Genomic DNA, 26,521 nt, shown 5'->3' with positions numbered 1-26,521 from the left:
GGAATAAAGCTGTTTGCCTGTTTTACATTATGGGAATCCTCTCTACTTATGTCTTTAAAGCTACCATCTGCATATATGCGAGTTTCCTGTTTGATGTTTCAGTCTGAATTGGTGGGGATTTGCAATCCATCCGGCAGACCACATACACTGAGTGAGAGATTACACGCTTCCCTCTGGTAAGCGTGCATTTCTTATGGCGTTCAGCACATTTTGTTGGTGACGGAAGATTGCACGTTTGAATAACATTATTGAAAGAGATATCATTTTCACCAAAAGGACTATCATTTGGATTGCTTCACTTTGGGTTTTGGGTCACTTTTTCACATTAAATTATGCTTAATTGCTTAAGGTTTTTTTTATAATTTTTATTGATTTTATTATTTCTATTTATCAATTATTAATTATTTATTAGCACTATTTATTATTCTCTGTATATGTTAATGAATTATTTGGGAAATGATTCACTTAATATTTATTTTATTCACTATGGCGATGGTCTGAAGGTTGTGATAATACCAGTGTTCAGATTTAGGGAGGTGGGAGTATATAGGTAGCGCAGCTATACATTTTTGTTTTCTATTGGTATTTTGGATGTGTATCACATCTCAATAGCTGCAGCTTTAGTAATTTAGCTAAAAAGTTTTTTCGATTAGGAGCACAGCAATTTTCTATTTTTATTAATTTCTCACACACAGCATATGCATACCACAAATTACACCCCAAAACACATTCTGCTATTACTCCCGAGCAGGGGTTGACAAATTTGCTTTGAATTTAGGAGCCAGTTAAAAAAAAATTTTTTTTTTCAGCTCCCGTGGTAAGGCCACTCATTTTCACCCCCTATCCCTAACTCACAATGGAGCACCCAGTCAATAACTCCATTGAAACGCTGTTACATCAGGGTTATGGGCTGACCAGAAAGAGTAAGGCTGGCAAAAGATGGAACTGGCTGGCACTGACAGGTGGCACTGGTTGCCACTGGCAGGCACGTGGAACTGCCAGGTGGCATCGGCAGGTGGCACTGGTTTGGAACTGGCAGGTGGCACTGGTTTGGAAGTAGCAGGTGGCACTGGTTGGCAGTGGCACTAGTTGTCACTGGCAGATGGCACTGATTGGCAGTGGCACTGGTTGGTGTTGGCAGGTGGCACTAGTTGGCGGTGGCACTAGTTGGCACTGATTGGTGGTGGCACTGGCAGGTGGCAATGATTGGTAGTTGCAGGTGGCACTGATTGGCAGTGGCACTGGCAGGTGGCACTGGTTGGTGGTTGCACTGGTAGGTGGTGGCAGGTGGCACTGGTGGTGGCAGGTGGAACTGGTTGGCACTGGTTGGCGGTGGCACTGATTGGCGGTGGCAGGTGGCACTGATTGACGGTGACACTCGGCACTGGCAGGTGGTACTGGGTAGTGGCAGGTGGCACTGGTTGGTTGCAGGTGGTATTAATTGGCGGTGGTACTGGTTGGCACTGATTTGTGGTGGCAGGTGGCACTGATTGGCGGTGGCACTGGCAGGTGGCACTGATTGGCGGGGCAGGTGGCACTGACAGTGGCACGTGGCACTGGTAGGTGGCACTGGTTGGTGGTGGCAGGTGGCACTGGTTGGTTGCAGGTGGTATTGGCGGTGGCACTGGTTGGCACTAGCAGGTGGCACTGATTGGTGGTGGCAGGTGGCACTGATTGGCGCTGGCAGGTGGCACTGATTGGCGCTGGCAGGTGGCACTGGCAAGTGGCACTGATTGGCGGGGCAGGTGGCACTGACTGACGGTGGCACTGATTGGTGGTGGCAGGTGGCACTGGTTGGTTGCAGGTGGTATTGATTGGCGGTGGCACTGGTTGGCACTAGTAGGTGGCACTGATTGGTGGTGGCAGGTGGCACTGACACTGGCAGGCGGCACTGATACATTTCAGTAACGGAGTGTTCCGTGTGAAACCTAACAGAGGAGCTGTCAGAATTGAGCTTAATGTCGGAATGGGTGGGACTCAGCCGGGGTGTGAAACAAGTAACAGAGGCGGATATGTCAGATTTCAGCCTGATGTCGGAGTGGGCGGGACCCGGCCGGGGTGGGCAGGGGCCCGGCCGAGAGGGCGGGACTCAGCAGCTATCAAACACCAGCCAACGATTGGGCTGCTTAAGAGAAGGGGCGGCCACATACACGTAGCGGCCCGCCCAGATCCCAATTGGCTGGTGTTTGATAGCTGCTGGGTCCCGCCCACCCTGGCCGGGTCCCACCCACCCCGACATCAGGCTGAAATCTGACAGATCCTCCTCTCTCCGTTGCCTGTCAGTTTCACCTACTTAGCGCGGTGCGGAGGGTGTGGAGGAGGGAGAAGGACGGCAGTCAGCGTTCATGCGCTGCATGTCTGGGGCATCGATAGTGAGTGGGCTGATTGCAGCTTAGGCGCCAGGTTGCGATTTCTGGTCGCATTGGCGACCTGGCGCCTGGGGTTTGTCGAGCCCTGCTCCCGAGTATGGCGATACCACATATGGGAGACTTTTACACAGCGTGGCCACATACAGAGGCCCAACATGCAGGGAGCACCATCAGCACCCAGTACAATTGACATTTTTCTCCCACATGTAAAAATCATTTGCTAGGAAATTACAAAGAGCCCCAAAACATTGTATATGCTTTTTTTTTTTTTTTTTTTTTATTTTTTTTAGCAAAGACCCTAGAGAATACGTCGTCGGTCATAGCAACTTTTTATATCGCACGGTATTTGCGCAGCAATTTTTTGTGCTTTAAAAAAACCAAAACAGTACAGTTAGCCCAATGTTTTTGCATAATGTGAACGATGAAGTTACGCCGAGTAAATAGATACCCAACACATCGCCCTTCAAAATTGCACACACTCATGGGACGGCGCCAAACTTTGCTACTTAAAAATCCCCATAGGCGACGCTTTAAATTTTTTTACTGGTTACATGATTTGAGTTACAGAGGAGGTCTAGGGCCAAAATTATTGCTCTCGCTCTAACGTTTACAGCAATGAAAATCGTGTGCGTTTTGAACACAGTTTTCATATGTGGACGGGACTTACCGTATTTGTCGGCGTATAACACGCACTTTTCCCCCCTTAAAATCAGGGGGAAATTGCAGTGCGTGTTATACGCCGATCCTCCGCGATTTCTGTGCGATTTTTTGGGCTCTGGGCGGCTTTCAGCCACCTTTGGCCTTTCCTTGGTGGCTTTCGGCCACCTTCGGCCATTCTCGGCGGCCGAAAACCGCGAGAAGGGCCGAGAGCGGGCGAAAGCCGCCGAGTACGGCCGAAAGCTGCCCAGAACTACAGAGGCGCCGCCGAGATACACAGGATATCTCGGCGGCGCCATTTAAAAAAATAAAAGCTGACAATGATGCACAAGGCTGCAATTGACAAGGCAGGCTGCAATTGACAAGGCAGGCTGCAAATGACAAGGCAGGCTGCAAATGACGGACAGGCTGCAAATGACGGACAGGCTGCAAATGACGGACAGGCTGCATGACAAGGCTGCAAATGACGGACAGGCTGCATGACAAGGCTGCAAATGACGGACAGGCTGCATGACAAGGCTGCAAATGACGGACAGGCTGCATGACAAGGCTGCAAATGACGGACAGGCTGCAAATGACGGACAGGCTGCAAATGACGGACAGGCTGCAAATGACGGACAGGCTGCAAATGACGGACAGGCTGCAAATGACGGACAGGCTGCAAATGACGGACAGGCTGCATGACAAGGCTGCAAATGACGGACAAGCTGCATGACAAGGCTTCAGATGGACACTGACAAGGCTGCATTGATGGGCATTTAAATATAAGTTTTTTTTCCTTAAATTTCCCTCCTAAAAGTTTTTTTCCTTAAAATTCCCTCCTAAACTTGGGGTGCGTGTTATACGCCGATAAATACGGTAAGTATGCGGTCGCTTCAGCATGTGAACACACGGGGACAGGGGCACTTTAAACTTTTTTTTTTATTGTTCATTTTACTTTTAGTTTGACTTTTTCCCCCAAAAAAATTTTTTTGATCATTTTTATTCCTATTACAAGGAATGTAAACATCCCTTGTAATAGGAATATGGCATGACAGGTCCTCTTTACAGTGAGATATGGGGTCAATAAGACCCCACATCTCACCTCTAGGCTGGGAAGCCTGAAATTAAAAATAAAATTAAAAAATCGTTCCTGGCTTAGATCGTAGCGGTGAGTCGGTAGAAGCACCGGAGGGCGGTGGAGGATGTCCCCTCTCGCCTCACGTAAGAACGATCAAGCAGTGGAACAGCCGCTATGATCATTCTTATGGTGTAGGGCAGTGGTTCTCAACCAGAGGTCCCCAGGGGTCCCGCGCCGATCTGACTGTCAGTTGCAGGCAGCTGTCAGAAGGATCGCAGACACAGGCAGAGATAGGCAGGGAAGCGGCTGGCACCCTATTGGCTGTAGCACGCTGCTCCCCCTCGGCCCCTCCTCCTTCTCCCCTCCTGTCCTTCCCTAGTGCTTGTAAGTGACATCATCTGGAGTGGACAGGATAGGAGGAGGAGAGGCCGAGGGGGAACAGTACGCCACTGGAGAAGATATGAAACAAGCTCTGAAGCCAGCAGAAGTACTGAAGTGTGCCCTGCTGTGTCCTCCCACAATGTGCCCAAGAGTCTGTCCCCTACCCCATGTAATGTCCTGTCATGTCCCCCGTCCCATGTAATGTCCTGTCATGTCCCCCGTTCCATGTAATGTCCTGCCCCACGTAATGTCCTGTCATGTGCCCTGCCCCACGTAATGTCCCCTGCCCCATGCTCTGCCCCATGTAATGTCATCTGAATGGATCAGCCCTGCAGGAAAAGAAAGCACAAGTTTCACATTAAATAGGTAAATTTTAATATTTATTCTTTTATTTAATACTATTTCTACAAATAATTTTTGTTATCAACAGCTCGCTGATCATACCAATGTTCCATGAGCTGTAGATGTGAACATTTCAGGGGTTCCTCTAGATCTCAAACATTTTGCCAGGGGTTCCTCCAAGGTAAAAAGGTTGAGAAACACTGGTGTAGGGAATCGCCGGCTGAAAAAGCTGATATGATAGCTGCAGGCATCATTCAGATATCCCCGCACAAAGTCAAGAATGTCATATGACGGCCAGCTGGAAGTGGTTAAAATGCATTTTTTTTTTTTAACACAGAGTTGTCCATTTATACAATATTTCTAACACATAGCATGTATATACCAACAATGACACCCCAAAATAGATTCTCCTACTCCTCCTGAGTACGACGATACCACATGTGTGAGACTTCCACAGCCTGGCCACATACAGAGGCAGAATACAGCCGAACATGGCTGGGTGTGGCAGGGCATCACCACTGAGCATGGCTGGGTATTGCAGGGCATCACCACTGAACATGGCTGGGTATTGCAGGGCATCACCACTGAACATGGCTGGGTATTGCAGGGCATCACCACTGGGTATTGCAGGGCATCACCACTGGGTATGGCAGAGTATGGCTAGGGTATTGCGGAGTATTGCAGAGTTAATTGTCAGTGAGCAGCGCTGAGGGCACTACAGATCTAGCCCACAGTGCTGCTGCCACCGATCTCTCCCCTGTCACAAGCAATGAGCGTCCGTTTACCGTGATGCGGACCCGGGGGTCACGGATGTGCTTGAGTGTGCGCCCCAGGGGACACGTGAGAGCAGAATTCTGGGAGGATGTCAATGTACGCCCTCCCAGAGTTAAGTAACCGCCCTGTAGCCGTCATTCAGCTATGGGCCAGTTAAGTGGTTGAGCGCATTTTCGAAAATTACTATTGCATGGTTTACCCTATGGCACTGACCCCCGGACTCAAGAGTCTGTCCACCGTAAAAGCTTCCTTTTTCTGGTACCAGCAAAATCGAAAAAATGCCTTAGCCCACACAGTCACTTGTCGACGCATCGGTGTAGGGTGAAAACAGACTATTCAAAACACAGGCACACAAGGATATACACTTAGAGGACAATCCCCCCCTCTTTGCATACACAGGGCAGGGTAAACTTAACCTCCTCCAGGAACATAACACACAGGTATTCAACTATCTAACATTAGACCGTCTTATCAGCAGGGAGGGCCGTTTGAGGAATCAAACCCCCCCCCCCCCCCACCTTTACATAATGACACAGGGTGGGGTAAACTACATTCAGTAACGAGACACACACAGGCAGGTGGGGCTGCAGGAGAAACCTCCCCTCTCCCAGCTAATACCCATACACGTTCCATAATAGGTTGCTCCCAAGGCAGACAAACAATAGAACAATGGGATACAGCCACCCACAAACAATCTAGCAGTTTGAAAGGTGAAATTATTTATCTTCATACTTTGAGGGATACTGTTCAGAAATGTGAATGCCCCAAGTGAAAGAGCCTCTTCATTCTTTCAGCACAAACCACAAATATACAATTCCAGGACAACAGGGGGGAGGAGAATTTTTCCTTTTGCCATTATCTCCCTTTCCCCTTCACCCCCCCCACCCTCCCTTTCCTAGTTCCTTATTTTTTGGGTGCAGCCGTAGAAGACTAAATAAAGTTATACCCGGGGAACATCAGACTTTATTTCCCTTTTTGTTTTCTTGTTTGTCAATGTCTATAGGAAATGTTGTTCTTCCATTAGGCTGGTCCCCAACAAGAGACTGGATAATCTGCATAGTGGCAGATGGGTAGGGGGATCTGGGGTTGGACTACTGGTACCCACAAGGAACTATCCTCCCTTTAGTTGGCATAATCTAAAACAGTGGTCATCAACCCTGTCCTCAGGGCCCATTAACAGTCCAGGTTTTATGTTTTACCTTGGGGAGATGCAGACTAGAATACAGAGCAATCACAGAGCAGCAAATTATATCACCTGTGATGTATTTCAGTTATCTTGCAAACCTGGCCTGTTAGTGGACAGAGTTGATGACCACTGTTCCACAAAGTAGAATGTTTCGTTATAGTTTGTTGGATTTTATTTTTTTCTTCTTTTATTACAGGTGCATTTGGAGAGGATAAAAAAATTAAAAAAAATAAAAAAGACAGGTGGTAATAGGTTTACAGTGTTACATACCCAGTCAGGATATATGCAATGGCTAGTTCATTGAAAAGTGTCCTACAACGTTGAGGGGTTTGTGCTCACCTCATAAAAGGGGGGTCGATTATGGCAGAAAATGTGTCATCTGGATGTAGATATTGTTTTCCTACAAGAGATGCACTTCACGCCAGGATCCAACCCTGAATGCCCCAATTTCCGTAGTCAGTGGTTTCATGCAGTATCTCCTATCCCAAAAGGAGCAACGATAGCCTTTTGGAAATTGTTTACATCTGTGCAAACTGCCCCAAAAACTGCTTCTTGTTAAAGGTATGCTACAGGTACAGTGCTATACATTTGCTTCAATTTATGCACCTAATAGCCTTACGGTTAGTTTTATAGCCAAAATATGTATACAAGAATACTGCGTTAAGTAAACTAATAAAGAAGCAGCAGCAGTTCAAAAGGTGAGATACACACATATACAAAATTAGTAATAGGACAGAGCTGCGCTAAAAATGGTATTGTGATATACAATTAATCCATGTGCCAAAAATTGTGAGATTATACCATCCATAAAACACAAATGTGTGAATTCTTGACATGACTTCCAACACCACCATAAAATCGTGCACCTCCACCACAAAGTGCGTGCTTACCGGAAGGCAAGCCATCATAAGCTTGCGGTCTTTACCCAGCCAGGGCCTTTATTCAGGGGGTTTTGGAGTAGCAGCTCAAGGATACTTGATTAGTGAGGTAAAAAACACACAGCAAAACGACTATGGAGACTCGATCATTCAACAGTCATAGATGTAGACCAAAGATTACCCAAAATAGAAAGGAGCTTCTTTTTAAATCCAAACCGATTCCCTTCTGAGTCTCAGGATCAAGACTCAAAGGGAAATCAGAGAGAGGAGCTATGTTTGAATTTAAAAAGAAGCTCCTTCTTTTTAAGTCTTTAATATCACCCTGAACCCTTATCCTTTAGAGCCCTTAAATATGTTAACAACTTTTCCGATCCCTTCACCTTGTAGATAGTTGGCGGATATCACACATGGAGAATAAAAAAGACTATAGTTATTTTTCTAAAACCCATAATGTTTACTCCCAGCTCATTTCATTTTGGTAGATCAATGTTATCTGAATCGTGTGAGATCTGCCACTATTGAATCTATAATGATCTCAGACCACTCCCCATTAGTTTAACTTTTCTTCTGGTTTCTGTGGGTAGCCAAGAACAGAGGTGGCAGTTAAATGAGTCCTTGCTTTATGACAAACATATATCGGAAGATCTATTGCATAAATTGGAAAGGTACTTTGAAATAAACCCATCTGGAGAAGCGTCTGATCAAATGGTTTGGGAAGCCCATAAGGCAGTTATCAGCGGGGAACTAATAGCACATAGATCACGTGACAAAAGTGAAGTGCTAGGCCTGGGTGATCAGATGATGGGTTGGATATCGACTCTATATGCGTGCCCAAGGGCTAGGGTCAAAGTCAATGATACTCTTTCAGACTATTTTGATATATGTAATGGTACCAGGCAGGGGTGCCCCCTTTCCCTATTATTGTTTGCTATGATTTTGGAACCCTTTCTTTGTAAAGGGAGGGAAAATAAGGAGATAGTAGGGGTTGGCATCGGTTCTGGGGAACAAAATCTTAGCATATGCTGATGACTTCTTATTCTATCTTTCCAACCCCCAGGAATCTCTATCTGCCTTGATGTCTGAAGTCCGGAGATATGGTACTCTATCCAACTTTAAAATAAACTTTGAGAAGTTGGCATTACTACCCAGTCATGTCCCATCTGTAATGGCAACATCTCTGCAAGATTCTTTTCCCTTTATTTGGAATGTCAAATCTCTATATTATTTGGGAGTACATATTGCCTCAGATTAAAAACGTTTATATGATCTCAACCATGGATCTGTATTAATAGGGGCAACAGAGGACTTGCAGAGATGGAAAGTCCATACCCTGACATGGTTTGGAAGAGTAAATGCCCTAAAAAATGAATATAATACCTAGAATGATTTAGATCTTATACACTGTACCCATCTCACTCCCACAGATGTTTAAATGTTTACTAGGGATGCACCGAAATTTCGGCCGCCGAAGCAATTTGCCGAAAGAGAAAAACGGCCGATAATGGGGCGTGGCCTGGGTAGGGACGGGGCTCCGCCCCCGCCCCTGGTGCAGCCCATCATGAAAAGCTATATCATGCTATAGTGCAGGAGAGCCGCCTCCACCACCTGTTTGATCACAGCGCTGGGAACATCACAGCTTTCATTTCAATAGCTGTGTGTTCCCGACCGTGCACCGTCACTTACAGCCCCTCCCCCTTGTCTGGGCACTTTGATAGACAGATCACCCGCAGGATTGGACGGGCTGCGTGTGACGGCGCACGGCCGGGAACACACAGCTATTGAAATTAAAGCCGTGATGTTCCCGGCGCTGTGATCAAACAGGTGGTGGAGGCGGCTCTCCTCTCTTCTCTTCACAGGTTGGCTGCAACGGGGGGGGGGGGAGACACTCTGGCTGCATTGTATCAATTGTATCTCCTGTACCACGTCCCCAGTCTCTGGCCATCTCCTGTACCACGTCCCCAGTCTCTGGCAAAAAATTTTAATATATGTTTCGGTATCGGTTTCGCCACCAAAAAACCCATTCGGTGCACCCCTAATAAAGCCTTTATATCCTTTGTATTGAACGATAGAAGCGATAGAATGGCCTATACCTTACGAAGAAGTAAAGGGGAAGGGGGAATTGAACTCCCAGATGTGGCCCTGTATTACAGGGCAATGTCTCTGGTGCGCATTCTAAATTGGTGTCATGACTCTTAATGTAAAGCATGGGTATCTCTAGAAAAAAAAATAGGCTTTTTTGTACTCACCGTAAAATCCTTTTCTCTGTAGTTCACCGACACAGCTCCTTAGACCATCAGGTTGTTATACCACCTTCAGGAGAGGACTAGGCAGAACATGTTAACACGTACAACAAAACCAGAATTTTCTAGTTACTCCCAAGGGGCGGCCCCTTAGGTAACACCCCAGCCTGCATACTGCAGCCTCAGTACGTCAACAAGCAGTAGAACGTAAAAAATAGGAGGGGAGGGTGCTGTGTCAGTCAGTGAACTGGATAACCAGATAGGGCGACTTGCAAAACTAGGCCGCCAGTTCCGAAACCCTCCTGGCCGATGTAATGGCCACTAGAAAGACCACTTTCTGGGAAAGAGTCAACAAAGGAATCTCCGATATTCTCAAACGGCGGTTTCTGAAGGGCCGATAACACCAGGTTCAGATCCCACGGGGGTAGCGGTGGGCGCACCAGAGGAACTGCATGTCGGACCCCCTGAACAAAAGTGCTCACTAAGGAGTGAGATGCCAGGGGTTGCTTGGAAAAAAATAAATAAATAAAAAGACAGCCAAGTCTGATATTTGTCCTTTAATGGTGCTTAAAGCCAATTTCTGGTCTACCCCTTGCTGTAGAAACAGCAGAATCCTAGATATAGAATAGGAGCGCGGACGCCATCCTTTCTCCTCACACAGGTACGACGATATATATTCCGAGAAGATTTCCATGCTCTCAACATAGTTGAAATCCCCAAGTCCGATAGGCCCCGGTTCCTTAGCACCTGGCTCTCAATATCCATGCCGTTAAAACCAGCGATGGTAAAGCAGGATGGAGAATCGGACCTTGAGACAGAAGTCCTCTCGTAACGGCAGTCACCAAGGGGCATCCGCCACCAGGCGCACTAGGTCTGCGTACCAGGGACACTGAGGCCAATCTGGGGCAATCAGAATTACAGGAATCCCCTCGGTCTCCACTCAAAGAGGGGCAAACTGCGCTACGGAATACAACAAAAATCTAGTAACCCAAAATACAAGGTCTATCGGAAGCTGCAACTCTGATGTACAACAAATATACACAAAATCGAAATAAGAAAAAAGGAATTGCGCTAACCTATATAGACTAAAAATGGGTGTGAACCCAAAAAGTATATGTACCAGTCAAAAATGTGAAAAACAGCTGGAAATCTCCAGTTGTTACACCTGATAAAGATGTATTATATATATATATATATATATATATATATATATATATATATATATATATATATGTGCAACAATGGCAAACAAATATAAAATACAACTGTATATCTCCAGTAATCGCATAAAAGAGAAAAACACACTGTGCTAAATTAATGAAAATTAAAACATGAAAAGCATGAGTGATAAACTAAAACTCTAGCAAAGTGCAAATCAATGTAAACATAAATAGTAATTGAATAATAAATAAATATAAATAAATGAACAAATGTGAATGGATTGATTAATAATGATAATATATAGTGTCCATATATGATTAAAATAAAATTAATAATAATGAGTAGTGTCCATATAGTTGACCGACCACCCGTGATGAGTTTACAGTGGATGACAGGATTCCAAACAAATTTTTTTTCCCCAAGTGCGAAAGTGCTCTTGCCACCACCACACATATAAGTTGGCTTCTTACGGACTCAAAGCGACCCCCCGTTACAGAGGGTCCCAGCAGGCAGAAATAAATTGGATAGGCATTCACATTAATGAGCTGCTTGTCTCATCCCAAATCTTCCAAAAGATGGAGCTAATACATTCTCTGCCATCTCTCCTCTCCCGTACACCACTCTCCACTCAGCGCAATACCACATAAAAGATAAAGGCTCCAAATAGTGTAAAACCATCAACTTTTAATTCAAAAAATAGTAATGCACTTGCATAAATAACTTGGCATCAGGCTTAATAGGAAGCGTGCGCCGGCCGGACGCACACAAACAAAACAACCCGTGCTTCCTGGTGATTAGCAAACGAAAAGACCGAGGTGACGTCCGCGCGTCGCTCCATCCTACACGTTTCGTAATAACTTACGTCGTCCAGGGGCCTATCCAATTTATTTCTGCCTGCTGGGACCCTCTGTTACGGGGGGGGTCGCATTGAGTCGGTAAGAAGCCAACTTATATGTGTGGTGGTGGCAAGAGCACATTCGCACTTTGGAAAAAAAAATTGTTTGGAATCCAGTCATCCACTGTAAACTCATCATGGGTGGTCGGTCAACTATATGGACACTACTCATTATTAAATTTTATTTTAATCATATATGGACACTATATATTATTATTAGTCAATCCATTCACATTTTATGCAATTACTATTTATGTTTACATTGATTTGCACTTTGCTAGAGTTTTAGTTTATCACTCATGCTTTTCATTTTTTCATTTTCATTAATTTAGCACACAGTGTGTTTTTCTCTTTTATGCGATTACTGGAGATATACAGTTGTATTTTATATTTGTTTGCTATTGTTGCACATATATATATATATATATACATATACATCTTTATCAGGTGATTTATTTTCAGGTGTAACAACTGGAGATTTCCAGCTGTTTTTCAAATTTTTGACTGGTACATATACCTTTTGGGTTCACACCCATTTTTAGTCTATATAGGTTAGCATAGATCAGCTGGTACTGACCCCACGGAGCCACCAGCGCATCTGCCCAAGGATCTCCTGTCCTGGACATGAATTTTGGCACCTTCCACTTGAGATGGGAAGCCAGAAGATCCACGTCTGGTGTGCTCCAACGTAGGCACAGCAGCCTGAACCTCCAGATGCAGCGCCCATTCTCCAGCATCTGGCGACTTAGGTAGTCCGCCTGCCAGTTCTCCACTCACAGTATGTAAATGGCCGATACATGTCGCTCTGCACACTGAAGGATGTGAGCGATCTCCCGTGTGGCGGCCGAGCTTCTTGTTCCTCCTTGATTGATATGCCACCGCCGTGGCGTTGTCTGACTGAATCCTGATTGGATGACCTTGAAGTCTGATTGACCATGTGGAGAGGCATATCCTGATCGCTCGTAGCTCAAGCATTGATCGGCAACTTGAATTCCTCCTCCGACCAGAGGCCCTGGGTCGACTGTACTCCCAGTACTCCACCCCAGCTGGTTAGGCTGGCGTCCTTTGTGATCACTGTCCATTTCAGAGGTAGGAACGACTTCCCGAAGTGCTGGGGATCTCAGCCACCAGAGCAGGGAGTCCCTGACCGACTGGCTCACCTCAATCTAGCAATCCAGGGATAACGGAGATTTGTCCCATTTCATCAAAATCTCCTTCTGCAAGACTCTGGTGTGGAACTGGGCATACAGTACTGCCTCGAAGGAGGTCACCATGAGTCCCAGAGGTCGCATGCAGAAGCGTAGCGATGACCACCTGCGGTTCATCAACAGTTTTACCACGGCTCTGAGAGACTGCAGCTTGTCTGAAGGGAGAAACACTCACTTCCATGGAATCCAGCAGTAAGCCTAGGTACTCCAAGCGCCAAGTCGGTATGATCACCGACTTTTTTAGGTTCAACAGCCATCCAAATTCCTGCAGGGTCTGTATGGTGATCGCCACATCCTCCTAATTCTGTGGCGGAAGATGCTCTCAGGAGGAGATCGTCTAGCTAACCTACGATAGCAATCCCGTGTTGTCACAGCAACGCTAAAACTGGAACCAATACCTTGGTAAAGACTAAAGCCAAAAGGGAGAGCCACAAACTGGTAGTGGGCTTCCCCGACTGGAAATTCGCAGAAACTTCTGATGCCAAAGGCATATGGGTATGTGTAGGTATGCATCCTGAATGTCCAAAGACGCCAGGGAGTCCCCTTGATGAAGTGCAGGGACTACTGAGCGAACCGATTCAATTCTGAACCTCTGTACATTTACAAAGTAACTGAGGGCCTTTAGGTCCACGATTGGACGTACCCCTTCCTTTTTGGGGACTACAGATTGGAGTAGAACCCCTGGAATCTTTCCAGCTCCGGAACAGGTACTATCACCCCACGACTCAGCGGGTTCCTTACTGCCCCCATTAGGGCCTCCCGGCGAGCCAGGAGTAAGGGTATACTGGAGGGGAAGAATCTGTTTGGTTGCCAAGAGAGGAACTATCTTGTAACCAGAGGAAAATCAGATCGCAGACCCATTGGTCGGACAGCTAAGAGGCCCACCGGACTGCAAACTCCTGAAGGCGACCCCCCACCCGTGTTGCGGGCGGGGGCAAATCTTCATGCAGTAGCACTTTTGCTCACAGGCTTGCTGTTCCAGGGACGCTTTTGTCCTTCAGTGGTCGTTCTGACTGGCTGGGGACTTTTAGCCAAAGTCCCGGGCGGACGGAAAAGCAGTTTGTGAGTAGAAAATGAGGGCCCTTGCCTATTGCGTGGTTCCTTAGCCTTCCTGCCCTGTGGGAGTAAGGTACTCTTACCACCTATGGCATTTTTAATAATGTCATCCAATGAGGCTCTAAAGAGCCGCTCACCGAGGAAGGGTAAATCAGTCGGGGCTTTTTTTTTTTAGATGCCTGGTCAGCCGACCAGCATTTTAGCCAAATCAGGCGCCTCAGCACCACTGCTGACACTGAAGCCCTGGATAACAGAGGAAGGGTATCCAGGGCCGCGTCACAAAAGTCCCGGGCGGACGGAAAAGCAGTTTGTGAGCAGAGAATGAGGGCCCTTGCCTACAGCGTGGTTCCTTAGCCTTCCTGCCCTGTGGGAGTAAGGTACTCTTACCACATATGGCATTTTTAATAATGTCATCCAATGAGGCTCTAAAGAGCCGCTCACCAAGGAAGGGTAAATCTGTCGGGGCTTTTTTTTTTTTTTAGATGCCTAGTCAGCCGACCAGCATTTTAGCCAAATCAGGCGCCTCAGAACCACTGCTGACACTGAAGCCCTGGATAACAGAGGAAGGGTATCCAGGGCCTCGTCACAAACGTACTTAATGCCTTGCACTAACTGGTCTGCTAACTCCACGCAGACAGGGGAAGCCTGTTGCTCCCCCAATTCACGGGGCAAACGTTTTTCCCACTCAGTAAGTGTATGTGACACAAGTGCAGATGCCAGTACTGGTTGCATTGCTGACCCCACAACCGTAAACAAGGAACGGGCCACTGCCTCGGCCTTCCTGTCTGTGGGGTCCTTAAAGGCATGAGTCCCCTGGAAGTAACCTACCGGGATCGGGGTTACTTTGTTTAACCTGGATACTGGGGGGTCCACGACCAGAGGACCATTTTTTGAGAAGGCTCTCCTCAAAGGGATAATGCAACGCCATGTATTTGGGGACCAAAAAGTTCTGTTGTGGTCGACCCCATTCCTTGTATATGAACTTATCGAAATAAGTCAGATACGGGAACACCTTAGGTGAATGGCTGGCTTACGGGACCCAAAGGGGACTGCTACATCAGCAGAGGGATCTGATGTATCCTGAATTTTCAGGGTATCATGCACAGCTGTGGTAAGTGCTCCAACAAGCGCTTTGTCGCAAGCAGACCAGGGCGGGAACTCATCATCACTGTCCGATCGGTCCTGGTCAGCGTCATCTGAAACAGAGCAGGGGTCACCAGCCTCAGCGGGGCCCCGAGTCTGCGTCAGAGCTCTCCCCGGAGGAGGGGGGGGGGCAGGGACCGCTTTTTACCACCTTTGCGCCCACGCACCGCCTCCATCTTAGCAACGAAGTGTTAAGGACTGCCGACAAGGCGTCCAGGGGCACTGCACTATCTGCTGGCGAACCGGTTGCAATTGCCTGGATTTTGGGGGAACAAAAACAGTTTCTGAAGCCATGCTGACCCTACCCTGTCTGCCACCTGTTGGGGACTTAGGACAGTGATAGTCCAACCCTCCTAACTGCTCCAGGCTGAGGGGCCCCCACCGCAGGACTCACCACCCTGACAGAGTTTTGCGCAGTCGGCTAGGTGTGCCTGTGTCAGCTCCTAGATGCTTGTGAAAGAAAACCGCACTGTGCTGAGCCCCAGAGAACAGCTCTGAGCATGAAAGCCGTGTTTAGGCTTCAACAAAATGGCCGCCAAGCGTCCAGGACATAATCACAGGAAAAATGGCCGCCGGACTACAGAAAAATGGAGTCTGACCATGCTTCTCCCTGATCACACCAAAAATGGCCGCCAAGCACTGTATGCAATGAGAAACACTGAAAACAGGCAGAGGAAATGGCAGCAAACATCGCTACAGTGATCAGCAGACACAGACCTCCAGACAACCAGGGGAGAGACATTACAGACATCCAGGGCACAGCCACCCAGTGCAACCCCCACGGAAGGTGAGAGCCCCCACCGCTCAGAAGCCCATGCAACATCCCCGGGGGGGGGGGGAATAGGGACGGGGAGAGAAGAGAGGGAGGCGAGGTACCCCCAAATCGACCTCCCAGGGAATACCCAGCTGCTCAGCCCCACCGAGGCAGGGAGAGCTGAGCTGTACTCACCAGTCCTGACGAGCTGGGGAACATTCCATCACAGACCCACTCTCCTATCAGTACGGGGTGGCTGCTGGCCCGGAACACTATGACACAGACATCAGTAGCATGGTCATATGTGTGCCCCGGAGCATTAAGCTCACCGGCTGACCCTGGAGCCTGGGGGGCATGTCGTGGCCAACCCAACGTGGAACTCTGGTCTGCCCAGGCTGGGGAGACTACAAGGATAAGGGTATCCAGCCTGTCACCCAGCCGACTGCTGATAGCAGATCACAGGATCTAAATCTTGCGCAAAAGGCAAGCTTCTGCAGAAAAAAATCCATGGACTGATGGGCCTGCAGGGTTCCTAGGTCCTTCTTCACTAGGCAGAAAAAAGAAAAAAAACTAAGGCTGCAGTATGCAAGCTGGGGGTTGTTACCTAAGGGACCACCCCTTGGGCGGAACTAGAAAGTTCTGGTTTTGAAGTACATGTTAACATGTTCTGCCTAGTCCACTCCTGAGGGTGGTGTAACAACCCGATGGTCTAAGTAAGGAACTGTGTCAGTCAGTGAACATAGAAGAAAAAAACATTACATCTCTACATGCGCCTCTATAAAAGAAATTACATACGTTTTTGGCTAGATGGTATCGGACTCTGGCCCGACTGGCACGAATTTATCGGACAGCAGATGATTGCTGTTGGAGGGGTTGTAAACAAAAGGACACATTCCTCCACATATGGTGGTCTTCGAAAATGAGACCTTTTTGGGAGGCAATTGCCTCATGGATCAAGAAGACTCCTAAGCCTATAGAAATATCGCCTATGCACTTTTTGCTTCATGGAATGCCTGCTTCTATTACATTTTATAAAAAAAAATAAAAAAAATAATAAATCCACATTTCTTAAATGCGGCTAAATTATTAATACTCAGGTTTTGGAAACAGGCTACCTTCCCTACTCTGTCGGACTGGAAAAGAGAAAAGTCGATCTAATAACGGAGGTGGAATGATGGGTGCATGAGGTTAGAAATCAACAAGATAAATTAAAAAATACGTGGGCAGGTTGGAAATACTACTCTCCAGAGATTGATACAGACTAAAGTTTATTATTGGATAGACGTAGGTTGATGTTTTATGCAACAGTTTGTTACCTTTGTTAAGTGCACCTGATATTTGTCTTTTTGGAAGGCATTACCCCTGTAGATGCACTGAATATAGAAATGCCTTCATTTGGATACAGTTATTCAAACTGAACAATAAAAGATTGTTTTTTTTTCACAAAATCATAAAATACTTACAGGGCTGGTCTTCTGTGTATGGCTGGAATGCTGCAGGGAGTAAATGCTGTCAGATAAAGAAGGGGTGCTGGATCCTAGAAGATTATATTGTTCCAGTTGCTTAACACAACCAAATGACTTTGATTTCATAGCATCCAGCTCAGCACTATGATTAATGCTTAACTCAGAGAAGGAAGCTAGTCCTCTTAAGCTCTGCACTTGTTCCTCCTGTTTCCTAATCATGTCAGGGGAGTCCCAAGCACTTGAGTCTGTCAAACTTTCAGAGAAGCTTCTTTGCTTCATGTCAGATCGCGCTGAGCCATTACACTTGTCAATCGTGTCTTCAACATTGTGTTTTTTCAAGTCCATGGATATAACAGAAATCATGGCTTCTTGGCTTGCTAAGGCTTCCTGAAGTTTTTTTACCTGAGCTCCTAGTTTCTGGGAATGGGAATGTAATTCTGACACACAGGCTTCCTTCTTCTGTTAAAAGAGTGTTCAGAGAACAAGAGTCAGGATTGCAAATTTACATAAATGCCACTAACTTGAACATACCAACAATTGCTTTACAATGCAAAAAGGAAGTTCTGGACAGCCGCACTCTGGAATAGCCTTTATTTGTAAAAAGTCCAACAGATACAAGCCACAGCAAAAAAAATTAATAAAATGGAACAACCTAATGAGCTTCACACTTAACAGTGCTTAGTCATACCTACGACTAAGCACTGTTAAGTGTGAAACGCATCAGTTAGTTTGCCCCTTTTTTTTGCTGTGGCTTGTATCGGTTGGACTTTTTACAAATAAAGGCTATATTCCGGAGTGCTGCTGTCCAGAACTTCTTTTGCCACATGTTGCTATATGAAAACAAAAAAACAAAAAATTCTGACATGTTGGTGTTCTCTTTCTCACTTAGGCAAAAGAAGCAGAATGGCAATATTATGCCAATATGGTGCCACATCCAGTATTAGAAGCAAAAAAAAGAAAAGATCCCCTATGGTGGACTTTAAAGGCACACTTAAAGAGTATTTGTAGTACAAAATTTTTTATTTGCGATTAGACATAGTAGTTAAAATGATGCATATGAAAAATAGAATGTCTAGACAGTTCATTATATTGTCACCATATTTACGAGAAAAAAAACTTATATGGAGGTCCTCTTGCACCCAACGCATTTCAGAGTACAATTTTTCTCCTTCAGGGGTGCATGAAGGGGAAAACATATTTCAACTATGTCATAACCTAATTTAAAGAATGAAGTGAAGCCACCAAAACATAATGATACCACATCCAAAATATTTAATTTAGAAAAATTAAGCGTAGGGAGAGGTAACCAACCTCAAGGGACTTTTAACAGTATCAGGCATTACATGTAATAGAAGAGAATCAGATAGTAATCACTCAAAAAGAGTTTTGAATAAAAAAAGATTCGTAGAAATTTATTATACAAAAAAAATAACAGATTTTGCTAAAACAACACTATCAATACAGATACAAATCCATACAATACATAGAGATCTTGAAGAATCATTTGCGAACTCAGTCAATGTAATATGGTGCTCAACATGTTTCACTCATAGGCGAGTTTCTTCAGGAGCTTTAAATATCATTGACAAGTATAATACTGCATGGATAAACACAGAGAAAATTAGTTGAATATAAAGTGCATGTTCCAATATTCACAATAAAATTTTCAAAAAGAAACCAACAGGTAAATATGATTACTACAAAAGAAAATATCAAAAATCATATGTGTATATATATCATACGGAACCGGGCATTTAGGTCGTTCAAGATCAAAGGGGCTTAACGATCACATACTCGCCAACTGTTCACAAAATAAGTCAATCAAAAAAATCCCGTATTGCAAAAAATGAAGAGCCTCAATGGTGGATGGGGGACATCCGGGCTATGTGTGCTTGCAGGAAAACGCTTCAGGATAGCAGTCTAAATACACAATCAAAAAGAGGGAAACGAACCCGCTGTAGTTTAAAAAAAAAAAGGGCATAATATTCCTCCTAGGAATCGCCAAATTTAGCGATTCCAATGGGATATATATATAGACTACATACATATATAGATAATATTGAAGTAATTACCTGATAGGATCAAATTGGATAAATGAGCCCATACAAAGGGGGTCAAAGGCTGCCGTAGCCGGTCTACGGCTTCATAAATAGAGAGGAGAGGTATCCCCCGGCCGCTCACATAAAGAGTAGGATTAACTTCGTATTGCACTAAGGCATATCAAGTCTGGTACAAACAAAGGACAAGAAACAGACCAACAAGCAAAGACCACAAGTTAGTTCGGATAGGTATCTTAATAGAAAATCAGATAGAGATAGAGGTTAAGCTAAAAGTAACAAAAACAAACAACTGCGTACCTTGTTGTACGAACGTATGGACCTTACAAGCACCCAGTCCTCCACAGAAAGAGTGAAAGGCAGTGAAGTGCTGCCTTATACGCGCGGTGACGTAGAAATGGCCGCCGTGCGCGGGTGACGGTCTACATCACAGCGCGCATGCGCGGAACACTCCTCGGTTCGTTCCGAGACTGATTGCTGAGATACTTCTGCCCGCCCACCGGCGGCGTTCCCAGATGCCGCTGCCATGGGGGAAATGCTTTATAAGGCAGCACTTCACTGCCTTTCACTCTTTCTGTGGAGGACTGGGTGCTTGTAAGGTCCATACGTTCGTACAACAAGGTACGCAGTTGTTTGTTTTTGTTACTTTTAGCTTAACCTCTATCTCTATCTGATTTTCTATTAAGATACCTATCCGAACTAACTTGTGGTCTTTGCTTGTTGGTCTGTTTCTTGTCCTTTGTTTGTACCAGACTTGATATGCCTTAGTGCAATACAAAGTTAATCCTACTCTATCTGAGCGGCCAGAGGATACCTCTCCTTACCCTAAGGAAGCCGCAGACCGGCTACGGCAGCCTTTGACCCCTTTGTATGGGCTCATTTATCCAATTTGATCCTATCAGGTAATTACTTCAATATTATCTATATATGTATGTAGTCTATATATATCCCATTGGAATCGCTAAATTTGGCCATTCCTAGGAGGAATATTATGCCCTTTTTTTTTAAACTACAGCGGGTTCGTTTCCCTCTTTTTGATTGTGTATTTAGACTGCTATCCTGAAGCGTTTTCCTGCAAGCACACATAGCCCGGATGTCCCCCATCCACCATTGAGGCTCTTAATTTTTTGCAATACGGTATTTTTTTGATTGACTTATTTTGTGAACATACAGTGGGTGAGTATGTGATCTTTCAGCCCCTCTGATCTTGAACGACCTAAATGCCCTGTTTCGTGTGTGTGTATGTGTGTATGTGTGTATATGTGTATATGTGTATATATATATGTGTATATATATATATATATATATATATATATATATATATATATATATGTATATGATTTTTGGTATTTCTTTTGTAGTAATCATATTTACCTGTTGGTTTCTTTTTGAAAACTTTATTGTGAATATTGGAACATGCACTTTATATTCAACTAATTTTCTCTATGTGTTTATCCATGCAGTATTATACTTGTCAATGATTCTGAAGAAACTCGCCTATGAGTGAAACATGTTGAGCACCATATTACATTGACGGAGTTCGCAAATGATTCTTCAAGATCTCCATGTATTGTATGGATTTGTATCTGTATTGATAGTGTTTGTTTTAGCAAAATCTGTTAATTTTTTGTATAATAAATTTCTACGAATCTTTTTTTATTCAAAACTCTTTTTGAGTGATTACTATCCGATTCTCTTCATTACATGTAATGCCTGATACCGTTAAAAGTCCCTTGAGGTTGGTTACCTCTCCCTACGCTTCATTTTTCTAAGTCATAACATAGTTGAAAAGCAATAAATGTATGGTAATATAAATTTAGAGCAAAACACAATTGTATAAAGAATTGAACTCATACACTTGCATAGTTTTTGGTGACAAGAAGAATTCAACATGCCATCATACATCCCCGAAGGAGGAGAAAAATTGTACTCTGAAACATAGGAGGTCCTCTTGCACCCAATACGTTTTGCTTTCATTAATATGGTGACAATATCATTAACTGTCTAGACATTCCATTTTTCATATGCATAAATTTAGCTACTATATCCAATCATGAATAAATAATTCTTTGTACTACAAATACTCTTTTAATTGTATTTAAGTGTGCCTTTAAAGTCCACCATAGGGGGATCTTTTCTCTTTTTGTCTCTCCCTCACTTAGTAAATATAGCTGGATAAAACAAACTGTGTTCATTTCAGGCTGCAAAACAACAAAATGTGATTCTTTTCTAGAATGTATATAATATATACACATATATACACACACAGTGGGGACAGAAAGTATTCAGACCCCCTTAAATTTTTCACAATATGTTATATTGCAGCCATTTGATAAAATCATTTAAGTTCATCTTATTTCCTCAATGTACACACAGCACCTCATATTGACAGAAAAACACAGAATTGTTGACATTTTTGCAGATTTATTAAAAAAAGAAATGTCAATATGGGGTGCTGCGGTATTTTAGCAAAAGGCTGCAATATAACAGAGTGAAAAATGTAAGGGGGCCATATGTGTAATATATATATTTTTATTACACACACATATATACATATACATACACACACCCCTGTACACACCTCCTGTAATAGAGTGCCCCAACGTTGGATGGAGACGAACAGGGGCACTTTTAGAAAGCAGCATTGTCACAGTCTGGGGAGGGGAGTATTAGATGTACTAGCAAATTTAGATACACTAACAAATTGATGATTAACTGCAGTTCATACTTTATAAATTGCAACTGCTTTGTTTCTTTTGAAATTTGGAAATCTGCAAAATAATAAAGGTTTGCTTTTGGGTTTTAAATAGCTGGAGTGGCCAGCAATGCTCACAAGCTCCTTTAAAAGAATCCTCATTCACTTTGGAAAGAAAATGTCAGGACACTGTTCAATACCAAGGACTAGGTTCCCACACAGGAACAAGCTCAACGTTGACGGTAATACCAAGTAGAGGTTGATTTTAGGTGGAGAAAAAAAAATGGTTTCACAAAATATTTTTTTTGTTTTTGTTTTTTTACTTTGAACACATATCTAGCAGTCATTTAGATACATAGTTATGTTCTAACCTTTAGCTGCTGCTGGACACGTTGGGCTTCAGCTTTCCAACTCTCACATTCTGTACGTAATTCATCTACCACATTGCTCAAAGCAGTGAGCTCATTCTCAGTACCCCATAATTTAGCCTCTTCCTCACTTCCTAGGCGCTTCGCAGCCTTCACCTGCTCATTCAAAACAGCCTGTAGAAAGTTAAATAGTTAAAAAATGAATGAGTTTTTTTAAACCCCTCCACCATTAGCAGTCAGTATTTTTATGCATTCCTGGCACCATTAAACGACACATGTGCATCTTTATTTCCGCATATTTCTGCACTCTTTCAGGGATGCTTTTCAATACAAGACAAATGGAAAAAAAGCAAGAAAAAATAAAAAAATAAATGCATAAAAAATGAAATAAAGTATTTCCCAAGGCCTATAAAAAGAAACTAAATGGACAAAACCATTAACGTGTAGACAATCTCTGCTTTTACTATTAAAATAAAAAAATTGAATGCGCTTTGATTTGAGAGGGTAGAACTACCTCTTTAAACCATAAGCTTGAACGATTACTTGTTGAATCAATTTAGAAATAGTAGATGTCGATGCTGTCTGCCCTCTTTTAGGACCTTCAGGCAACACGAACAAAAAGATTTTTGTACTCACCTTTTCTCTGTAATTCACCGACCGACACAGCTCCTCTCTGTAACTAAATGGGTTTGTTAGCCTGCCTTTAGGAGAACTAGGCAAAATTGAAACACAGAACTTTCAGTACCGCCCCGAGGGGCGGACCCTGTGCTAACAACCCTCCCTACTGCCCCAGCAGACTCAGTATGTCAACAAGCAGTATAACGTAGAGAAAAAGGAGGGGTGGGTGCTGTGTCAGTCGGTAAATTACAGAGAAAAGGATTTTACGACGAGTACAAAAATACTATTTTCTCTTATATTCACCGACCGACACAGCTCCTCTCTGTAACTAAATGGGACATCCCAAAGCAGTGCCAAACGAGGGTTGGGAAAAAAAACAGCATTAAAACTTCATCCACCTTGGCAAGTTGGAACTAGTGAAACTAAACCCACAAAAAAAAAAAAAAAAACGCAGTGTACAGAAAAACACACTGCCATATAACCAGGTATGCTCAACGGGAGAGATACCCAACACCGCAAACTTTATGTTATATTTTTAAAGTAATGCAACAGTGCATAGAGTGGGCCGTGACTGGAAAGGGGGACACCTGCCCCTTCAAGGCATAGGCTTGTACTACAATCTGTCTGATCCACCTAAAAATGGTGGCAGACGAGACCGCCATACCCTTCTTTGGGCAAGCCACTGAAACAAACGGTGAGTCTGACTTCCGAAAGGGAGTCGTGGCAGACAAATATACTTTTAGAGCTCTAGCCACTTCGAGCGTGAAGGGCCACCTCTTTGGGGTGCTTCGGCTTAGGAAACAACGATGGTAATACAATGTCCTCATTGATATGAAAGGCCGAGACCACCTTAGGTAGAAAGGTCGGTTGCGGACGCAACACCACCTTATCCCTGTGGATGACCAGATAAGGCGACTTGCAGGATAAGGCCGCCAACTCCGAAACCCTCCTGGCCGATGTTATGGCCACTAGGAAAACCACCTTCTGTGAAAGGGTCAACAAGGGAATCTCCCTGATATTGTCAAACGGCGGCTTTTGAAGCACCAACACCAGGTTCAAATCCCACGGAGGTAACAGTGGACGCACCGGAGGGACTACATGTCGTACCCCCTGAACAAAAGGTACTCACTAATGAATGAGACGCCAGGGGTCGCTGGAAAAAGACAGCCAGAGCTGAAATTTGCCCCTTAATGGTGCTCAACGCCAACTTCTGGTCTACACCTTGCTGAAGAAACAGCAGGATCCTGGATATAGAAAAGGAGCGCGGATGCCACCCTTTCTCCTCACACATGGAGAAATAGGCATTCCAGGTACAATGGTATATCTTCCTTGAAGAAGATTTACGCGCCCTCAACATAGTTGCAATCATCAAGTCCGACAGACCCCAGTTCCTCAGCACCAGGCTCTCAATAGCCATGATGTTAAAGTCAGCGATGGTAAAGCAGGGTGAAAGATTGGACATTGAGATAGGAGGTCCTCTCACAGCAGCAGCCTCCAGGGAGCATCTGCCACCAGACGCACCAGGTCTGCGTACCAGGGCCGCTGAGGCCACCAGGTTTACTGGGATTCCCTCGGCTTCCACTCTACTCAGCAGGCGTGGAAACAGTTTTAGCGGAGGAAAGGCGCAGATCAGCTGGTACTGATCCCATGGAGCCATTGCTTATCCTGGACACGAATCTCGGCACCTTCCGGTTGAGGCGGGAGGCCAATAGATCCACATCTGGTGTGCCCCATTTCAGGCACAACCGCCTGAATATCTCCGGATGCAATGCCCATTCTCCTGGGTCCAGCATCTGTCGACTCAGATAGTCCGCCTGCAAATTTTGCACCCCTGGGATGTAAATGGCTGACACGGCCGGAACGTGTCGCTCCGCCCACCGAAATATGTGAGTGACCTCCCGAGCAGCGTCTGTACTTCTTGTTCCCCCTTGGTGATTTATGTACGCCACCGGCGTGGCGTTGTCTGGCTGCATCCTGGTCGGACGACCTTGAAGACACGTTGACCATGTGTGGAGGCACAGCCTGATCGCTCTCAATTCAAGCAGATTGATCGGCAACTTGGATTCGTCCGTCGACCAGAGGCCCTGAGCCGACTGAATCCCCATCACTCCACCCCAGCCTGATACACTGGTATCCGTAGGTTGTCTGAGGGGAGAAAGACACTCACTTCACTGGAGTCTAATAGTAAACCCAGGTACTCCAGACGCTGGGTCGGTACAACCACCGACTTCTTTAGGTTCAACAGCCACCCAAATTCTCGCAGAGTCTGCAGGGTGATCGTCACATCCTCCTCCAATTCTGAGGCAGAAGGTGCTCTCAGGAGGAGATCGTCTAGGTAACTCACGATCGCACGTTGCTGAAGCAACACCAATACTGGAGCCAGTACTTTTGTAAAGACGGGGGGCTGATGCCAGGCCAAAGGGAAGAGCCACAAATTGGTAGTGAGCTTCCCCGACTGCCAAACGCAGAAATTTTTAATGCCGAAGGCATATGGGTATGTGCAGGTACGCATCCTGGATGTCCAAGGACACCAGGGAGTCCCCTTGATGGAGTGCAGAGACTACTGAGCAAACCGATTCCATTCTGAACCTCTGCACTTTTACAAAGTGATTGAGGGCTTTTAAGTCCAAGATTAGACGTACCCCTTCCTTCTTGGGAACCACAGATTTGAGTAGAAACCCTGGAAGCGTTCCGATTCCAGAACTGGTACAATCACCCCCTGATTCAGCAAGTCCCTCACCGCCCCTAACATGGCCTCCCGGCGAACCGGGGACGTGGGTATGCTGGAGGGGAGAGAAACGATCTTGTAGCCTGTGGAAAATCAGATCACAGACCCATTGGTCGGATAACCTGGAGGTCCACAGGGCTGCAAACTCCCGAAGGCGACCCCCCACCCGATATGTGGGTGGGGGCAAACCTTCATGCGGTAGCACCTTTGTTCACAGGCTTGCGGTTCCGGGGCGCTTTTGACAGTCCGTGGACGTCCTGTCGGGCTGGGAACGTTTTGTCGAAGCACCGGGGGGATGAAAAAGCCGCTTGTGAGCGGAAAAAGAGGGCCCTTGGCTGCGGCATGGTTACTTTGCCTTCCTGGCCTGAGAGAGTAGTGTACTCTTACCACCCATGGCATTTTTAATAATGTCATCCAACGAAGCTCCAAAGAGCCGGTCGCCAAGGAAGGGAAGATCCGTCAGGGCTTTCTTGGATGCCTGGTCA

At 45.2% G+C, this 26,521-nt stretch overlaps 1 protein-coding gene across 6 annotated transcripts in view; it reads right to left on the bottom strand.

The window, feature by feature from the left end:
* The window catches only part of PCNT (pericentrin), a 293,476-nt gene that overhangs the window by 113,999 nt on the left and 152,956 nt on the right, over window positions 1-26,521 (bottom strand). For all 6 annotated transcript variants that reach the window (XM_077448179.1, XM_077448184.1, XM_077448180.1 and 3 more), the window contains 2 exons: window positions 22,694-22,864; window positions 17,568-18,029 (listed from right to left, as the gene is read on the bottom strand). In XM_077448179.1, the coding sequence (XP_077304305.1) occupies window positions 17,568-18,029; window positions 22,694-22,864 (633 nt within the window). The remainder of the gene's footprint in view (window positions 1-17,567; window positions 18,030-22,693; window positions 22,865-26,521) is intronic.

Source organism: Lithobates pipiens, unplaced genomic scaffold (genome assembly GCF_037356315.1).
Source record: "Lithobates pipiens isolate NorthernLeopardFrog02 unplaced genomic scaffold, aLitPip1_a1.2 Scaffold_22, whole genome shotgun sequence".
Classification (NCBI taxonomy): Eukaryota; Metazoa; Chordata; class Amphibia; order Anura; family Ranidae; genus Lithobates; species Lithobates pipiens.
Note: the sequence above shows the minus strand (reverse complement) of the source record. Positions and strands in the feature narration are given on the sequence as shown.